General features: G+C 33.5%; 1 protein-coding gene across 1 annotated transcript in view; it reads right to left on the bottom strand.

The window, feature by feature from the left end:
• Positions 1-335: 335 nt before the first annotated feature.
• Positions 336-20,054, bottom strand: part of UFL1 (UFM1 specific ligase 1) — a 30,790-nt gene continuing 11,071 nt past the window's right edge. The window contains exons 7-19 of the mRNA XM_058307164.2: positions 19,423-19,481; positions 17,083-17,229; positions 15,620-15,795; positions 14,261-14,440; positions 12,172-12,292; positions 9,628-9,750; positions 8,312-8,429; positions 6,593-6,756; positions 6,384-6,514; positions 4,838-4,918; positions 4,437-4,522; positions 3,721-3,901; positions 336-2,404 (exon numbers count right to left, since the gene is read on the bottom strand). Of these exons, the coding sequence (XP_058163147.1) occupies positions 2,186-2,404; positions 3,721-3,901; positions 4,437-4,522; positions 4,838-4,918; positions 6,384-6,514; positions 6,593-6,756; positions 8,312-8,429; positions 9,628-9,750; positions 12,172-12,292; positions 14,261-14,440; positions 15,620-15,795; positions 17,083-17,229; positions 19,423-19,481 (1,786 nt within the window). The 3' untranslated portion in view covers positions 336-2,185. The remainder of the gene's footprint in view (positions 2,405-3,720; positions 3,902-4,436; positions 4,523-4,837; positions 4,919-6,383; positions 6,515-6,592; positions 6,757-8,311; positions 8,430-9,627; positions 9,751-12,171; positions 12,293-14,260; positions 14,441-15,619; positions 15,796-17,082; positions 17,230-19,422; positions 19,482-20,054) is intronic.

Genomic DNA, 20,054 nt, shown 5'->3' with positions numbered 1-20,054 from the left:
CTGTCATTTTCATAATATATGCCACTCTTCATTAGATCTTTCTGAATGGCCTGAGGTGGTTTTTTTTGACTCTTTGAATTTTCATATAATAAATCACAACCATGAGTATAAAACAAACAAATCACATGGTCTAGAGATGGAACATATGAACAGGAACACCTGAACATGTTATTCAAATATTTCTATTGTAACTGCAATAGTAGGAAGTAGTGGATAAAAGAGTATAGTTACATATGTTCTGAAACCTGGTTAACTGAATCATGATTTACTAGAGTTAAATGGTTTGTAAACAGCAAATTTTCAGGAAATAGGAGGCACTGAAATATATGGAATTATTTTTGTGTTGGAACAATAAAATCCTTTAATAATGTTCAGAATGAGAATTCAAAATATAAATATATTACACATAATATACACATCCATTAGTCTTAGTATTATGTACAATAATGGAAACTTCAAAGTAACATAAAATTTAATAGAATCAATAGGCAACTTTATTTTAAGTAACATTCTTGACCCTGGCTCATTAAGACCATAGAAGATAAACATTTAACAAATTAATTTTATTAATGAAATTAGATCTTAACATACAAAACCAGTTATATCATTTTATTTACCAAAACAATAATAAAAACTGTCTTTAAATAATGTGAAAAAAAAAGAACCGTTTTCATTAATGAAAAACTTTATTGCAAACAAATTAAGACAAAATTTTTCTCTTTATTTGCTTCATCATCTCTTTCATTTTATATATTTTATTTTCTCCAATCCAATAAGTAATACCCCAGTAATATTTGCCACAAACATGTGTTACTTTGGTGTTTGCTGAAACATTATAAATGATAAGATTCTTAAAATTAGGTTGGTTAGTCAATATTTAAGAAGCTAAATATAAACAAATAAAACTAATTAGAGTCTGTGGTCATAGAGGATATGTAATTTTTCTTCCTTTGGCCAAATGAAAATATGTAAGAGAAAATGACTCAGAAAAATATTCCTTAATGTTATATTCCTATTAATAAATAATAACACTTAGCAATTATTTTCAATCAGGATACTGTATATGGAATAGAGGTAGACTGATCCTTGAAAAACTAGAATTTTAAACGGTATATAAGGAATTATATAAAATAGTATCTTTAATATTTAAGATTATTATATTCAAGACAATTAAATTCCTCTTTTGATAAAAATATAAATTGTTTAAACTTATTTGGTTGAAAATGATTATTCCAAGGAACTAAAGTTAATTTCAACTCATCAACTTGAGAAAACAATATATATGCTTTTTAGAAGAGGTTCCAATTTAAATGCATTTATAGATTCCCCCTCCTGTTGGAAAAAAGGAACCTATTTACCACACTGTTATTTACAAAATAATAGGTCTACAGAAACAACTGATACAAAAAGTGAAATTTAGAAATACAAATAGGTCAGTTAGACAAACCTCTTGGTATTAAATCTTTAGTGATTTCAGTGTTAAAATGTGACTTACATCTAGTACCAACAAGCAGTAAATTTCACTCACTCATTAGCAGCTTGTTTCAGAAAAGAACACAGCAATACATGGGCTCCTCTGGTGTTCTTTTGCACCAGTAAAGGCTTCCATGAAGCCCCTAACTGTGTAAGTTTTCTCCTGGGTGGGAGATGGGAAACAAGCTTCCAGAATTAGGGGCAAGAGCAAAGCATAAAATTATTTTACAAATTTCTGTATTTTAGGTTTGAAGCATTCCTTAAATTCATAATGAAGTACACAATTTACTTTCATTTCTGACACCAATGATATTTCTTTTTTTTAAAAAATAAGACATTTTAAGCTATTGCCTAATGTGTATAAATATAACAATGCCATTTGAAACCTAATAACAGAATGACTGAGTCCTTTCCCAGAGATGAAAGATATCAGAAAATTTATTCTTCACTTAGCATTTGGAAACAAAATGAACCGGAAATGTATAATTTCTTGAATAATAATGTTAAAAACAAAAACAGAAACATGAAAACTTCCACAGAAAACCCAATTTACAAAAATTTGTATCTTTTATAAGATTTACACTTAATATATAACCACAATTTTAACAATTGTTAAAGGGAATGGGGAGTTGTAAAATGAGTAATTTTTTTGCAACCACTCACCTTTAGCTTTAGGGGAAAATGGTTATATGACAAAAGTAAATTAAGATCATTATTCCTCTGTTACAGAAGATTTTCTGGATTTCAGAACAAGGTCCTTAACAGATGAAGAAAGTTCTTGAAGTTCTTTACGAGTAGCAGTGGTGACATCTTCATGTTCTTTGTCTAATTCATCATTCATGGGATCATCTCCCTGCCCAGACTTCTTATTTTGACTGACTAACTGTTTTACAACCAAACCTTGATACTTTACCAAAAGAGTATATTGGTCCTGCGAAAAGAAAAAAAGTTAACAAACATGATTTAATTTTCGGTGGAACGAAGTAGAATCTGTTCAACCAGAACACACTGGAAGTCCTTATCTTTGCAAAACACTAGCCATGTAAATAGAAAGTAAAATCTGGCAATGTCCCTGCGCTCAAGAATTTATTGTTTGGGAGAGATAAAATAACAATACAGGTCACTTTAATACAAGTGGATTTAGCTAGGTTCTATTACTGAAGGTAGAGTCAAAACGATACGGAAGTTCAAAGAAGCCAAATTATCAGATGAATTTGTTCAGGACAAGACTTCTGAGCTAGTCCCTGGAGGACAGGTTAAACCTGGAGTATTCTGAAATGAATAAACCTGGAATATGCTGAAATGGAATAGTCAACATTTTAAAAAATCTTTTCTGAAAACTTAACTTCCAAATTCAGGATATTCTTTACCATTTCTCTTATAGAATCCTGAAACATTCTTGAGCTAGGATAGTTTCTTTTTCTAAGACTTTTTTTTTCTTCCTCTCCCCTGCCCTGCTGTTTTGCTGTCTTCACTCTGTGATCTTCTCTTTTTCTCTTTTTGTCTTTTCTTCTCATCTTTCTCTTCTAGGATTCACCAGGATTTGATCCTGGGGACCTCTGATGTGCAAAGAGGTTCTCTGTCAATTGTGCCACCTCAGTTCCTGGTCTCTGCTGAGCTTCACCTTGACTTTCCCCTTCATCTTTCTTTTGTTGTGTCATCATCTTGCTGTGTGACTCACTTGAGCAGACACTGGCTCACTGCACGGGCACTCAGATCACCACGTGGGCATTCGGCTTGCTACGCGGGCACTTGCCGTGCAGCACTGGCTCACCAAATGGGCATTCACATGGGCACTTGGTTCACCATGCGGGTACTCATGTGGGCACTTGGCTTGCCATGCGGGCACTTGCATAGGCACTCAGTTCACCACATGAGCACTCAGCTTGCTGCACAAGCACCCACATGGGCACTTGGCTTGCTGTGTGGGCACTTGGCTCACTGTGCAGACACTCAGCTCGTCGTGCAGGCACTGGCTTGCTGGGCAGGCATGCTTTCTCTTCTTTTTCACCAGGAGGCCCCAGGGATCAAACCCAGTCCCTCCCATATGGTAGGTGGAGGTCTTACCACTTGAACCATATCCTCTTCCTTAGGCTAAGGTTTTTAAAAGCTATCCCCTAGTTCACTGTTGTCTTTGTTCAAAGCAGGATGATGATGTTAATATGTTTTGTGTCTGAGTATTCAAAATAATTTATATCCACCCACTCAAAATATTCAGAATTTCACTTCTACTGAAAAAAACAATACCTCTGGAATTTTACTGTTGAGGAAAGCGATAATCTGTGGCACGCATCTTCCAGGTGCATGGAGCATGCTGTGAGTTAAGAACTGAAACAACAGGACTGATGTGAGATGCAGAATGAGAGCAGGGTCCTCTGTGACTTTTAGCTGTTCAGTCAGTGCCTGTCGATGTTGAAACAGCATCTGTCTAAACCAAAATAAAATCACAAAAATGCATCACTCTAGTTTAATAGGTTCTCATCAATTTTAATTCCACCCTTTGGTACTAATTCTTTACCTCCTCTAGTTAAATTATCTAGTTCCAGAACAATTTAAAGAACCTTTTAAATATTAACCTAAACTGCATGGGGGACTAATATGCTAGAAAATGATAGAAGCTGTTGAGCAAGGTTACTCTAAATATGTTACGTGTATTGAGTTGTCAGGGCTCAAACAGAGATGCATTTGATTTAGATAAGATTTCTTGTAAGGAAAGTTCCAAGGCTAATATAAAGTTCCTGGACTTCAGTAACTATGGAATTAAGGAATTCTGTTTCCCTATCAAAATGGGTCAGAGAGGAGCACCTAAGTATATAAAGACCAAATTTGAATATACTTGAAGGTCTACAGCTATTTGGATACTAAAGTTCTTGATGAAAAAAATCAGATAAATTCAAATTTCAGATAAGAAATATCATATATTTAAGAATTTATTAATAATACAGATCATAATTCAATGTTACCTTTCCCTTTTCTTGTCTCCCCTCTTCACCATAATATCACAAGCTTCTGCTGCAGAATCTAGACAAGAAAGAAAGTCTTCTATGCTCTGAAAAGGTATATAATACCATGATTTACTTTTGTATACTCATGATTAAAGAGATATAGCCATTTAACACTGCTTTTTTTTTTTTACCCCCAAAATACATCTTTAACACTTTGTCATTAAATCAGAATTATGATTTAGGACTACAGAAAGTAAAGTGCCCAGCTGGATTTCCCCCATTACCTTCCAAATAGTTATCTAAGTATAGAACATTGGATTTAGATTAGGCTTACAATTATTCTAATAAAAATCTACTCAAAGATCATTATAGCACAAACCTCCAGACCTGTTATCTAAATAGAATCAAACTTTACTTACCTTTTCATTCAGAGAGTTATGGAGTTTTGTGAGAGTTACTTTGGTTTCTTCTGATAATTTACTTAAAATCTTTTTCCTTACCTGTAGAGGAAAAAATTTTAGCATTGTGTCTTTGACATACAATGGATATACGATCACATGCAAAAATGAGTATTTACTGCTCTAACAGAATGCAGTAGTAAAATTTCTTCTTCCTTTTGGATTTTGATCTCAAACTCAGGACAAAAATATGCCAAAAAACATCTGGTATCAGAGAGATAGCCAATAGCCAGCAATGTGAGAAGATGACTAGAAAGAGCCATTGGCCTTAAGTACAGTATTTGGAGTAAGAGGCTCCCTCTCTTTCCCACTGTGGTGGAAAAAGTATTTTTTTCCTCCCCAATATCAAATGAGGGGGGCCCCACTCTTAAGGACCAGGGATACCTACATGATGAGATGAGACTGGGATCTCATTCCATGGCTTGCGTCGTTATACTATACAATGTGGAACCTTTTTTGAACCTCTCTCTGCATATATGTCCTCTGAAGTTTGGTAGCATTTTGGTCTAAAGACAAATGATGGCTTCTAGCACAAAATTTCTGAAGGAGGAGGCCTGCTGTAGCAGCAGCTTGGCCATGAGATCCAGGAGGGTATAATGTATCTGGGAAGATGGGTTAACCTACTGCCTTACTGCCTCATCATATATCAATCATTCTGTGGTCATTGAAGGGCATGAAACAGGATCTCATGTATGTCCCACAGCACAGGTTGCACAGGGAGAGGAGGGATGGAACCTTCCAGGCAGTTAGGGATTTGCTGCTCAAGCTGGGGTATGAGAGAGATCTCTGCACCTACCTCTGGGGTATTAAAGGAGCCACGCAAAGCTAAATGACATTCCAAGAAAACTTTTGTTGCCTATGTGGTACCCACCACACCAGCACGGGTCACAAACACTAGACTGAAGCCAGCCTGGCTTAGATCAAGGCCAATAATAGGCAGGCAGTCACATGAAGACACTTTCTTCCCTCATTTTCCTAAAACCACCAACCTTAAGAGGGCATAGGACAAGGAGTAAGAAGAGGAGGAATTTTACAGACAGACAGCAGTTTTCCTCCTCTAAGCATAACTCTAGCTTATACTGCAAGAAGGGAAAAGATGAGTGAAATTTGAATTTTTAAAAATGAACGAGAAATAGTCTAAATATTGAAATGAGATGGTGTTACTAATTTAAATGAATGCAAAGTTACGGAACCTGGCCAAAATGTTAAAGGGACTTGCAATTCAGCAGGAAAAAGGAATGTGACACAACAATAATTAGGAAAAAATAAAACTGCTTATACCCAAGTAATCGCACAATGTTACTTTAAATAAACTGATTATATTACCAATCCTGTTAGCTATTGTATATGCATTCTACTACACTTGAAATAAAAAATATTTTGATTTTTTTTCCACAAAATTTTCTTGCATTTTATTTTCCTTTTACACTATTTAAAATGAGAGGAAATAAAACATGCTCAGAATTTAAAACAAAACACATCAAGAGTTGCAATAAAATGAACATACTTCACTTGTAATGGTTGCAGGATCATCTACTGCCATCATTAAATCCGAGGCTAAGAAGTTGAAAATGAGGTTAGTGATATCAGTACAAACTGTCTTTAGTAAGTGCTTGGTAAGAGCAGCTTGTGTATCATCTGTAAAATAGAGACATTTTATTAAAAATAATTTTGTAAAAAATTATGAGAATCAAAGAAAAATAGTATTATGTATACCTGCAAAAAACTTCATCCCTTTTTCAAATAACCTAATATTATTGTACAGGTTTGAAACTTCTTCTTGCAAGTCCTTGATTGTGCGTTTTCTGGCAGTTCCGGAAGCAGAAGTTGAAGACATGAATACAGAACGTACCACCTCAAGATAACTTTTATTAAGAGGTCTGTGCACAAGGTAAACACATAAGCGCCCAGAGTTAGTGCATTAAAGACAACAAGAACAACAACAAAAACTCCAGAAATCGAAACAAATTTTCGTAGTTAAGTTGGAGAATAGTACACTAGAAATCTGTCCCTCATCTTTAGGAATTACAACTTATTTTTCAACTTTGAAAATTCTAAACAATAATGTATTTAAAATGAACTTATGTTGAACAAGATGGAGTGGATTATTTTAAAAAGCAATGGCAAATAATTAGAAGTATTTCATTTCTTTTACTTGTGAAAAATATAGCTCTGTAATATATTCATGCACAAAGAATATTCACTTAAGTTAAAAATAAAAACCTCACAACAAAAGCAAGGCATTCCTAAATACTAGAAGTTAGATGCACTGAACTCCTGGATTACATTTATAGAATTTTATTGGGACTAACTTAAGGGAAGACCAGGATACTTAGTGAAGGTCAAGTTATATACAAGTTCCTTCAATTTTGAATAAAACAAATTTACACTAGTTCATTTATAAGACAGTAAAGTCTAAATCTATTGCCTTTGAGGTCAATTTGCTTTTTCTCCTTAAAAGTAAAAACTGTTAGCTCTTTTTCAAATCAAGGTTGAAAATAGTCTTTTCTTCTTTTTAAAGGTTGATTTTCATGCTATGGAAGAGATCAGCTATTGATCAGTGCTTGTGTTTTTTTGGCCTGACTAGACATCAGTGAATGAAGACACCTCCTGGTTCTTTTTATTTCCTATGCCCCCTCACCCAAAGCACTTAACAATTTTAGACACCTCCTGGTTCTTTATTTCCTATGCCCCCTCACCCAAAGCACTTAACAATTATTTGTTGAGCCTCTTTAGGCAACCAAAATCTGGAATTTTTTTTTTTTTTTTTTAAGATTTATTTTTTTATTTCTCCACCCAAGCCCCCCAACCCCGTTCTCCCAGTTCTCCCCGTTCCTCCTGTTGTCTGCTCTCTGTGTCTATTTGCTGTATGTTCTTCTGTGTCTGCCTGTATTCTTATTAGGTAGCTCTGGGAACCAATCTTGGGACCTTCCAGAATGGGAGATAGGCGATGACTCTCTTGCGCCACCTCAACTTCCCTGTTCTGCTACATCTTCTTATTTTCTCTCCTCTGTGTCTCTTGTTGTGTTATCTTGCTGAGCCAGCTCTCTGTATTGGCTGGCACTCCTGCACAGGGCAGCTTCTCCTATGTGAGGCAGCATTCCCAGGAAGGGCAGCTCTCTTGTATGGGGCTGCATTCCCACATGGGCAAGCACTCCCCACAGGCCAGCTTAACCTCACCAGGATGCCATGGGCCAGCACTCCACATGGGCCAGCTTACCCTCACCAGGAGGCCCTGGGTATTGATCGCTGGACCTCCTATATGGTAGACAGGAGCCCAACTGGCTGAGCCACATCTGTTTCCCTGGATTAAATTTTAAGCTTTGAAAAGCAAGCACCTAAAATATATAGTTTCAATGACCATGGTAAATATTTTATTTAATAATCTACTGCATTTCTATCATAAAACAGAAAAAATTCATTTTTAAGACTTACTTTATTAAGTATTCAGCAAGTTCAGAAATAAATTCCTCAGGAGCATCTTGTATGCGTTTTCTTAAAAAATCTTCAATCTCGTCCTGGAACATAAACGTGACCTCTGGCTTCTTCTTTCCTAAAATAGATATAAAAAATTGAGTGGAAAATCAAAAAACAAATACACAAAAAAACAAATAAGGTCTCAGTAATATTTTTCACATGGAAATTTACTCATTTGCCTACTGCATAGAGACTGATACTAATTTTTATGTCAAAAAATTTCTAGTGTCCAATAGTAATAACTAATGAAAACAATTTTAAAAATAAGATATTTAACATTTCTTTTGAATAATTTTCTAACTTCATTTAAAAATAACTTGTTTTCTATGTATCAATCAGAAAATAATGAAAAGAATTGTGCCCTCATCTAACTTGGATGAAGCAAACAGAAATCAAAACAATCAAGTGGACAGGAAAGTATCTTTTAGGAAAGGATAATTTCTCTTTGTTGAACAATGAATACTGGGCAGAATTTCCTTATTAAAATGAATATTTATTAAAAATCAAATCACTGTGCAATTTACATAAAATATTCAGAAGTGGTTATAATCATGTGAACCATAACTCCAGAATTTAGCCAAATTTGTCTCCTTTTGGGAAAGGCACATATAGGAAAAAAAACCTCATAATTTTATACTAATTTTTTACTCTCACAAAAATAATTCTATACGAAGGAAAATTTATACACAGCTACTATGTTGGAAATAATTGCTAATTGTGGAAATGTCATGCCTAATCATTCACTTGTGTGATTCATATTTTATTTCCAGCATTTTCACTTTTCATTTCTTTGTTCACTTTCTTCCTTCTTGGTCAATTCCTCTTTTGATGATCCAGTTTTGTGAAATGTCACATGGTTTATCACTGGGAGACAAGGAAGCAAAACAGCTACATTAACCAGGCATAAACTGAATAATAGATGTGCAGTCATCAACCAGTGACAAACCCTGAAAAATGTAATGTGATTGCCACTAATCATTATGTACATCTGATTTTGTTATTAGCAGCAAAATTTATACTTAATGCAATTACTTATACCCTGGTAATTGAAGTGTGAACCTTTTTTTTGGGGAACTGATATCATTTACCTGAACTGTGGTAAAAAATGTGTGCATACTGGAATCATGCAAAGCAAGAATTTTGTGGCTAAACATATGTACCTAATTATATACATTTTTTTGGATGTTATTTAATTATATGCATCTTAAAAGATATATATTTAAAAAAAAAAAATCACACCTCCAAAAAGGGCAGAGTAAAATAAAGCTACAAACCAGGGTGAGATAACTGAGATTCATCATCACTATCATCATCTTTTCTTCCTTTCTTCTTGATTTTTTTAACTTTGTACTCTCTGGCATTGCCACCGCCACCTCCTCTCACACTTCCACTGCCCTCTGGTAAAGAATATTAGTATTACTTAACTGAATTACTATTTAGAGAAAATGATGACACCATATTGTTATATTTAACTTTACAGCAGGAAAATAAAAGGTAAAACAATGCAGTCTCTTCCTCCTTCTAATGTCACTCCTATTCTGTAGCTTTGTCTGACTTTTTCTTGCCAAATCCATTCCTTCACCTCCTCTTCTATCATCTCCAATCTCTTCCCTATCTCTGTTACCAAAGCTTCATCAATATCACCATTACAATACTTCACATATTTAATTATATTTGTTTTTACCTTTTAGGCTGAAAGATTATTATTCATGTTTACAGAAGACACCCTGACTCACCCACCACCCAATCAGATTATGAACTGCCTGAGGATAAGGAACATGTCTTATTAATGTTTGTACCCCTGGCGTTAAAGCATGCTTGACACATATCAAGTGCTCAACATTGACTATGAATATTAAGTTTATTAAGTAGAAAAATATTGTTTCAATCATAGATTGGGTAAATAAAGCCTAGAAAAAACATATTATGAAACAAGCACTATAAACAAAATAAAAAATGTTATTGAGATAGATCTCTGATATTATACATTTACGTTAAATATTCTAAAAGATACTTATCTAACAACGGGATTTAAACACTAACAAATAATGACACTGTATTTCTTCATAAAAGATTACATTTTCTCAATAAGAGTGATTTACATAAACTAAAGATCTTTTTCTAAATTAGAATACTTAGAGTATTCAGATTTATCTTAGATTTCATCATATCCTATATTTAAAAGTTCTATTAATTTACTTTCCCTTTGCTTTTATGATGGAAAAGTATTTTCAAAAGCACAAGACTAAAAATTTGCTTCTACCTTTGGACTGTTTCTTTCATGACTTAGACTTTTATGCTTGACAATATTCTCTGTAATTATTACAATATTAATAGCACTATCACTGAGAACAAAATACCAAAAGACCTTTACCTGTTAGAAAGAAAAGAGACTTGTCATTCTGACACAAGTGTAATTAATTAGAATGAATTTTTAATTTTTAACATCTTCAAATAATATGATTAAAATATGTAAGGCTATGAATATTATGATTTATTATAGTAATTGTAAGAATAGGGAGGAATTTCAAAATACCATTGAAAGTTTCTGCAGAAAAAGATTTTGGAAGAGGAAAGAAATTAGCTGAAAGAAATGAGATAATTCTCATAGCTACTAAACATTAAATTTTTATAACATAATACAATATAGCTATATTTATTAATGAAAAAGTTGATTATCTAATTCCTTTAACACTGATATTACATTAATATGCCCCTACTACCGAAAGCAGGGAAAATACATGTCACTTCTCAAATGCAAGTTACTGGTAAATCAGGACTACCTAGAATAATTTACAGTGATTATAAATTGTAAAAACAGGTGGCGGACTTGGCCCAGTGGTTACAGCGTCCGTCTACCACATGGGAGGTCCGCGGTTCAAACCCCGGGTCTCCTTGACCCGTGTGGAGCTGGCCCATGAGCAGTGCTGATGTGTGCAAGGAGAGCCGTGTCACGCAGGGGTGTCCCCTGCGTAGGGGAGCCCCACGCGCAAGGAGTGTGCCCTATAAGGAGAGCCGCCCAGTACGAAAGAAAGTGCAGCCTGCCCAGGAATGGTGCCACACACACGAAGAGCAGACAAAGCAAGGTGACGCAACAAAAACAAACACAGATCCCTGTGCCGCTGACGACAACAGAAGCAGACAAAGACGACGCAGCGAATAGACACGAGAACAGACAACCGGGGTGGGGGGGGGAGGGTTGAGAAATAAATAGATAAATAATTAAAAAAATTTTTTTTTAATAAATAAATAAATTTCCTTAAATTATTCAAGTGTAGAGCACTTTAATATGCCAAACAATGGGCATACAAAAATAAGTGAGACGGATAAGATGCCTAAACAATAAAAATGTACCATATAGTGATAAAAGCTATGTAGGATAATGATATGGAGAGTGACTGTGGCTACTCTTGGGGTGGTTAGGAAGGCTCCTTGTGACATTTAATTTGAGCTCTGAATGGCAAGAAGGAATCAGTTACTTGAAGCCTGGGAGATCGCATTCCAGGTAGAAGGAACAATTAGTGCAAAGGCCTTATGGTGACCATGAATTTGCCTACCAGGCTGGAATTTAGAGGGTAAACAGGAGAACAAGAGAGGGGCAAGATCATGAAATAAACTTATATAAAAGAAAAATAAGAAATCACTAATATTTTCACTTTCATAATTAGAATTTAATTAATTAGTAAAAGATTTGGTTGAATTAGCAGTTAAAATTAAAGTTGAACCAATAAAATGGCCTTTCAAGGAACTAAAATGCAAAGTTCACTGCAAAAAATAAAACACTCCTTTTTCAATCTTCCTTGTTAATAATTCATTACCTGTTGCTTTTCTTCTTCGTTCATCTTTTTTATCTTTTTTACTTGCATTAAAGCTTTCTAAAATGGAGACTTGTTTCAGATCTTCTTCAGTGATTAAATGAACAGGATTATTTTTCATTTCCTGAAATAAAGCATGCTTTTTCATAGGCAAATATAAATATAGCATTTCAAAAAGCATGAAAGAAAATGTTTATATACTCACATCTTATTCTTGTTTGGCCTTGTTGCTAAAAACTATAGAGTTTTCTCACAGCTGCAATTCAGAGGTTACTTATCCTTGCCAAAAACTAGTTCTTTTCCTTGCTTTTGGCTTTTTGTACCTATAATCAGCTAATGAGAAATCCTGTCTTATCACTGAAACTGATTGCACAGAATCAGATGAAATCTTCTGCTGTTATTGGCTGGTTTTTCCACTGCTTAATTGGTCTTATGCTCCCTTTCTTCTTTTAGACTCCCAAGTCCAATATTACCTGGACACTTGCAACTACTAAAAAGATAACTCTCACCCTCTCTTTGCCATCCCACTCAAATGACCATATATAAGTTTTTCACCATGTCATGACTTTTTTCTCCTCTAGACTCATGCTTAATAATCTATGCCAGGGGTTCTCAACCAGGGGTCCATGGACCCCTATTTCAGGATGCCTGTGAGACTGAATTGAAAAAGTCAATTTATTATCTAATTTCCTCTGACCTCTAACTGAAATTTATAATTTCCTTTACTTATGAATGTATGCAATAAAATAAATTACAGTAGTATTCATTTCACCTGACTGACAAAGGGGTCCATGGAACAAAAAAGGTTAAGAACCCTTGATCTATGCTTTTAAAAAGTTTGTGTTAAGAGCAATGAACCATTTCCAAGTTCAGGAAAGGGTTCCTTCTCATGAAAAGGTTGTATAATCTCTAGCGATAAATTCATTTTCATGGTAAAAATGCTATTATTTCCTTTTTGGAACAATGCTTAAAATGTTGATGATTCAAACAATAGAATCACCTTTTATTGAACTTATTTATTTTCATGACTGGAGGGAGGAAAACCATGAAAGAAGAAATTAATGACCATGTTAGTGTGCACTTTAGAAAAAGATCACAAATAAAAATAATTAAGTAGCCACATAATACCTGGTAGCTAACATATGCCAGACATTTTATATACATCCCTTATATGTTTACATTTATCCTTTTGGGAGTAAGCATCATCATCCTTTCTTATAAGATAAGGACACTGGGACTTTACTTGTCCAAAGTCACATATAGAATAAAGAGGGGTTGAGATTTAATCTCAGGTTTACTGTTATCAAACTTGTATTCTTTCTATCCTTCTCTGCTGCTTTTCATCCCAAATGTAGAAAATAATCTCATTTTTAGACTACTAAAGAGTTTTAATGGAGTATAAATATAAATTATTTACATATTACAAAGCCTTCAGGGTTGGGAAAAAAGCCCTCATTAATTTGTTAGTAGTGTAACTAAGATAAGTGGACTTGTTTTATCTACCTGAGAGCAGACTTTCTAGGTAGATGGCACTTCTAACTAGAAACATGAACTGAATGGTCAATAAAGCAGACCTAGACTTCTACTTCAAAATACTTTGGTAACAGTTACTATGAGGAACCAGTAAATTTTCACAGTAACAAACATTTTCTTTCCTCAGTAAGTTATCCTGCTTATGTACCCCAAATAGGTAAAACTAAAGAGGCTCTTCTGGATTTAATAAATATATTGCATACTGACTGACAAGTATGCTGTATACTTATACACAGATAATGTTTTTACGCATTTAAATGCTTTAAAGTTGATTCAATGCCCTTATGTGCCATAATTGTTAAGTATAATTTCATTTCTGTGATGTCAATTTATAAAATCTGCTCCTCCAACTCTAATTTATATTTTCTGATAGAAATGAAGAATAGGAAGAACAAAGTCAGAAGAGGACATTTTTGAAAAAGGAATGCATTAAAGGACTATGAGTATGACACAGTGTTCATTTCTGGACATACAGCTTACCTCTTTTTCTAAAAGACAGCAGGTGATTCTATTATGAAAATACCGTTAAAATTTGTAGATGAAAGGAAATCAGGCATACCTTTTCAGCTTTCTGGTGCATCAGTTCACTGAACAGTTCTATACAGTCATTTATAAATTTTTCACTAGCTACAACAGTGTCACTAAAGACTACAGCTGAAGCCTGTTTGCTGAATGCTCTCATCACCTGCTGAAGCAACATCGCAGCGTCTTCAACTGATAAAGAACTGGGAAGCAGAGGCTAGAATTACAAGCAAAATAAAAGCTAAATATAGATGCAATATAAGAACAGATAAACTACTTGCTATCTATATGCTCTCCCTAGGTGATCTCATTAAGTCCAATGGCTTTCGGAATCATCTATATGCTGATAACCTCTAAATTATATTTCTAGGTGCATCATCATGGTGGCCTATAATAATATATTCTTACTTCCTATTTAACCTCCCACTTCTGAGCCTAAAAAGCATCTTGAATTCACTATGCCCAAAACAACACTCTTGATTCACAGACTCCCAGCTCCCATCAATTCTTCTTTCATTCTTTCCTACATCTCAGTTAATAGTACCACTCTCTACTCAGCTTATCAGGTCCAAAACAAAACATGTAGAAGTCTAGTTTCTCTCACACCTCACAAACAATCTACCAAGTCCTGATAACTTTCCTAACTTTCCTACAAAATATATTTCTTCTTAGCTCTTTCCACGATCTGAAATCATCTTTCCATTTACATTTACTATCTCCCCCAAAAGAAAGTGTCCCCCATCAGGACACTTGGTTGAATGAATTAATAAGACATTTAAATATGGAATCTGGTATATTTGAAACAGGGAATTTTCTGCTTTTCAGAAAGAATCTGGGCTCTGACTGCTAATTAATAGATCGATCTCTTACTTCTTTCTCTTTATCTACACTTAACTTTTTGGGACAATGAAGGGCAGGTTAACACTGAAGTAAAGCCCTATTAGTGTTAAAGCAGCTGGTCTTAATTATTAACAGAGATTAATGGATAAGGGATAAGCAAGTGCCACACAATGTCTGATGCCAGTACAGTTATAAATGCTTGGATAAGACTATGTCAAATCTCATCAATTTCTGGGGTTTGTATGGCAGGATTGTTATGACATATATAAGTATACACATATACACACAAACATATACATATATATGGATTACAGAGAGAGACTTATAAATTTTGGATGTTGACTATCAAATGAGGAAGGTTATTAGATCTATTTTGAAAGCTAGAATGACTTTACACAAAATAATTAAGATTATTTTGTTGTAAAAATGGCTGTTATTATTTGGCTCTAAGTCAAGATTACCTTTATGTATCATAATTCTTAAAATGGCTATTTTTAAGTAAAATAACAATAGTTTTTATTTTACAAGAAAGTTAAGAAGAAAAAATAAAGCATACTGCAATATCAACCCATGTTCCAGAGCTGATAGCTTCCTCGACTGATGCTTCCACTTGATCCACAAGTTCTTGACCAACACAAGCTGCTTTCAAAAACAAGAGCTGTGTAGTCTTATATCTTTTCTTTATGTAGGTAACAGCATCTGGGATTCCAAGCCTGGACAAAGCATCAAATTCTAGGTTGGAATAGGACAACAAGAATTGTAATTACTCACACCATTTAGTTGGAATCTTGGATAAAACAGTTAAGTTCTACCAAAACTTATTCTTTGATTGTGAGTATACTGTATTCTAATCTTTCTTTAGGAATACAGCACAGAGATGTATCACAGACTATTCTCTGGTTCTCTTGCCTTCCTAAAATTTTATTTGTACACATATATGTAGAAAAATTGATTTCAGAGCCCCCTCAATACCAGCTGTGTCCCACCCTTTCCAAATGGATGTCAAAGAAACCACAGAATGATAAAAGCAAAAATGGGGGATAAAGGAGAGAGTGATAGTTTGAGTGAGGATACAAAACCGCTAGTTCATTTTGCTTATTACAATCAAGGGAATGGAATTTATTTTTTCAAAATGTTTCATCAGATAATTAAGGACAAAATAATTCTCTAGTCTAATTTAAATTAGAAAAAGTATTAGCATATAAAACAAAATAAAAAAATAAGGGCTTAAAACTCTAGCCATTAAGGTTATTGGAGATCTTTCTCTCCTATTCAATAAACATACTCAAGAAAACTAGTCATAACAAATTTCTAAGCGAAGTCCACATTGTGTGAAGAAACTGAAAGGTATATCACAGGAAGTCAAGACAACATAAGCAAAGCCCACTATCCTACATACATTTAAGTTTAAACACATTCATAACCTACATAGGCTGATTACTGAGAAAGCAACTAATCTACTATGCAGTAGTTTGGGTTATGATATTGACTAAGTAAGTGTTATGTATTTTTGCTACCTGTTCCAATGAATGGATTCAATCGATCAATTGTATCCAAATAACAGAACCACAGAAAAAGGATTTAAAGTAACTTCAACTGTTAATGAAGGTTTGGGTAACTAATAAAAATGAACATTGAAAAGATGATAGTAAAATATTTTTAAGATGAAGTAATTGAAAAACTGGGCATATTCATAAATACAAGAAATAAATATAATTACTTTCTATAAATTAAAAATACATGAAGTTGTATTGTATCACCTTAATCTCAGTGAAAACCGGTTAAGAATAACAGCTCTTGGCCTTTCTACATAATAGTTGTTCAATAACTATGAGATTATATACAGTTTCAAGAACCACAAAAACCTGTACAATGACCACATTCACATTCAAAGAGAACCATTACAATCTGCTTGTCAACAGTAAAGTGTGTATAGACTTTCAAGGCAAGTACAATAGTATCTAAGAATATGTTTAGTATTGGAAATAAGTTTCAGTTTCCAAGAAAAAAAATAGTTACCTAGATAGCCATTCTGCCTGAAAAAGGAATCCACCCAAGTACTCTGTGTTCTGGAGTAGATGTCAGGGATAAATACTGCCTTATCCTGTCTTCCACCAACCACAGTGCCTCGTAAGCGTCCATTATTTACAAATTCCTCAAGCACAGCTTAAAACAAACCCATACGAATACAAATAAGTCAGAGCAGGTATAAATCTCAAAAAGTAAAATACTCTTTAATTTCAAATTTAGTTATTTCTATATGTTTAAAAAGCAGTTGAAAGTTTAGTAGCCTAAATGAAGACATTACATTTTTGATAAAACGTTCTGTCATAAATTGCAATGAATGTATCACACTAATGAAGGAAGTTGTTAGTGTGGGGAAAGGTGGGAGGTATGAGGAATGGGGCATGTGGGCAACCCTTGTGTTTTCTGTGTAGCATTTTATGTAGTCTGAGTATCATTTAAAAATAAATAAAAAATATATTAAAAACAACGAATATTAAGGCCATAAATTCAGGGAAAATTTTGGCAACTTGCTAAAAGTGCTCAACTTGTAACTCAAACTAGCTACTAATAACATTACATTTTTGTTTGATTCTGGAAAAACAGCTTGCTATTATTTACCTCATGATATATGTAGTGATGACTAAATACCTTGGGATTAGATAATATGAAATTACTAGTGTTATCAAGTTCAATTCTAATGAAAAATGAAGACACCAAGATCATATTAGATCTAGGAATATGAAATAAAGCCCTGAGCATTTTTGTAAGTTATTGCATTCCCACTGTTTAAATTAAAGCAATGAATTTCAATGCTACCTATAAGAGAAATATAATGCAGTGGTTAAGAGGATGGATTCTAGTGCCAGACTGCCTAAGTCCAAACCTCAACTCTGCCACTTACTAGCCGCTAAATACTGGGCAAGTCATTTAACTTCCTAGGCCTCCAAATTCTCACCCACGAAATAGGGATCATAACAGTACCTATCTCGTAGGCTTGTTGTAATTCAAGTACAGTTAGGAGTTGACAAACAAGCACTCAATAAATGTTAATTAAATATCACCACATCATGACATTCATCATCAAAAGACTGATGCCAGTCTGAAAACTGGACAGTATTGTCAATAACATCAATTGTATGCTTCTCATTTATACCATAAAATTAAACTAAATTAGCAATTACATTGTTTTAACTACTGAAATCCCCTAAAAAAGACAAAGCAGATAGAAAGCTGCTGTTAAGAAGTGAATCAGGAAGCATAGTCAAAAGACATTTGGAACAAAGAAATATTTATAAAAATTAGTCTTTAACAGAAATAAATACTAGTTTACAAATAAATTTCAGAATTTCAATGCTAAATAAATTAAAATATATCAAAGAAGTCTAGATTTCTCCTTGTCAATAGGTCAATAGAATGCAAAACATATTTCTTAATTTGGTGTGATACAACACAAATCCATCCTAAACTCTGACCAAAGTTATCAAGTTACCTACCTATTATTAACTTGAAGAAATTTATATTATTTTCATGAATCCCACCAGTCCACCCAATCCTCAATTATTTATATTCAAAAACTGGAACATTTTAATTTTATATTTGTCCTTAACAAAAATTTTATTTTTAAAGTCCATATTCTGAAAAATACAGTGAATGAAAATTAATATTTGGTTCTATATCTGAATTTCTTTTTCATTTTTTATTTTAGTTTTTATGTTTGCATAGATATCTGAGTTAAAGATTAAGCCCTTACTTTAAAAAATTACTCCAGAAAAGGTAAAAACAAAACACCAAACAAACCCCCAACCTAATAAGAGCTTCACACACACACACAAAATAGACAATGTACTGAAATTATTTTGGGGCTATTACTAAGGTGTTTGAATACTAAGAATATATACAGTTTTTTATATAAACCATGAAAAATATGTTACTACAGAAACAAAGTCTTTTCTTTCATATTAGAAAATATACTGAAAAACAGTAAGAAACCAAGTAAAATTTTTCTTAATCCCACAATCTTAAATCTTTTTATGTGCAAATGTATATATGCACAGGCAACAGAGTATTTTAAACACACACACATACTTATATACATATACACAACATATTCAGAAACATATATATAGAATTTTTTTTTCATTCCACCACTTTGGGGATAGTGAGTACTAAATGGTGGGTACAAAGGATAGACAAATACATGAAAACTGGCTTATAAAACCTTTTTAAAAACAAGGAAATATTTCAGTTACATTAAAATTTAAAACTAAAAAGGGAAAAACATTAAAATTAATGTGTTAAATTAAGTCTATTCGGTAAGCTAAGTAAGTGAAATATAATGTAAAAGAAACTCACAATAAAGAAGCTGCTCTTGAAATCCGTATTTTGAAATCAAAGAACTTACTGCTGTAGGCCTTCATGGAAAGGAAACAAACTCCTTTTACTTAAAGGGTTACACATATTTATGAATTAAAAAAAAAAAAAAACCCAAACAACTAGGATAGAGTTTATGAAAAACACATTAATTTAAAAAGAAAAATGGGGCAAATACTGGACCATATTTTAAATCAGAATTAAGCTACTGAACCATCAGAGAAACTGAACTATCTTCTCAATCCAGGATAAATTTACTTTCCCATTCCACCAAATTTTCACCTCAGATTTAGTGACACTTGACTATCAGGCCTGTCCCTAGTGCATTTGTTCTCTTCATTCTATTCTTTCTTTCTGCGAAGCTCTTTCCTCACTGCAAAATATTCAGGTGAATATTGTATGATTTCATTTTTGAAGAAAAATGAGATTATATATGTAAGGAAAGGCATCTGGAATGATACTCTTAGATTAGAGTAGATTACTGGGAGAGAGCCATTTACAATACTTTATCAGTATTTTCTGTAATGCTTATCTATTTTTTTTTAAAAACAGATTCAACGAGGTATAACTGAAAAAAATTCACCACCAAAATAAATAAAAATTATAAAAACCTT

The sequence above is a fragment of the Dasypus novemcinctus genome, chromosome 11, assembly GCF_030445035.2.
Source record: "Dasypus novemcinctus isolate mDasNov1 chromosome 11, mDasNov1.1.hap2, whole genome shotgun sequence".
NCBI lineage: Eukaryota > Metazoa > Chordata > Mammalia > Cingulata > Dasypodidae > Dasypus > Dasypus novemcinctus.
Note: the sequence above shows the minus strand (reverse complement) of the source record. Positions and strands in the feature narration are given on the sequence as shown.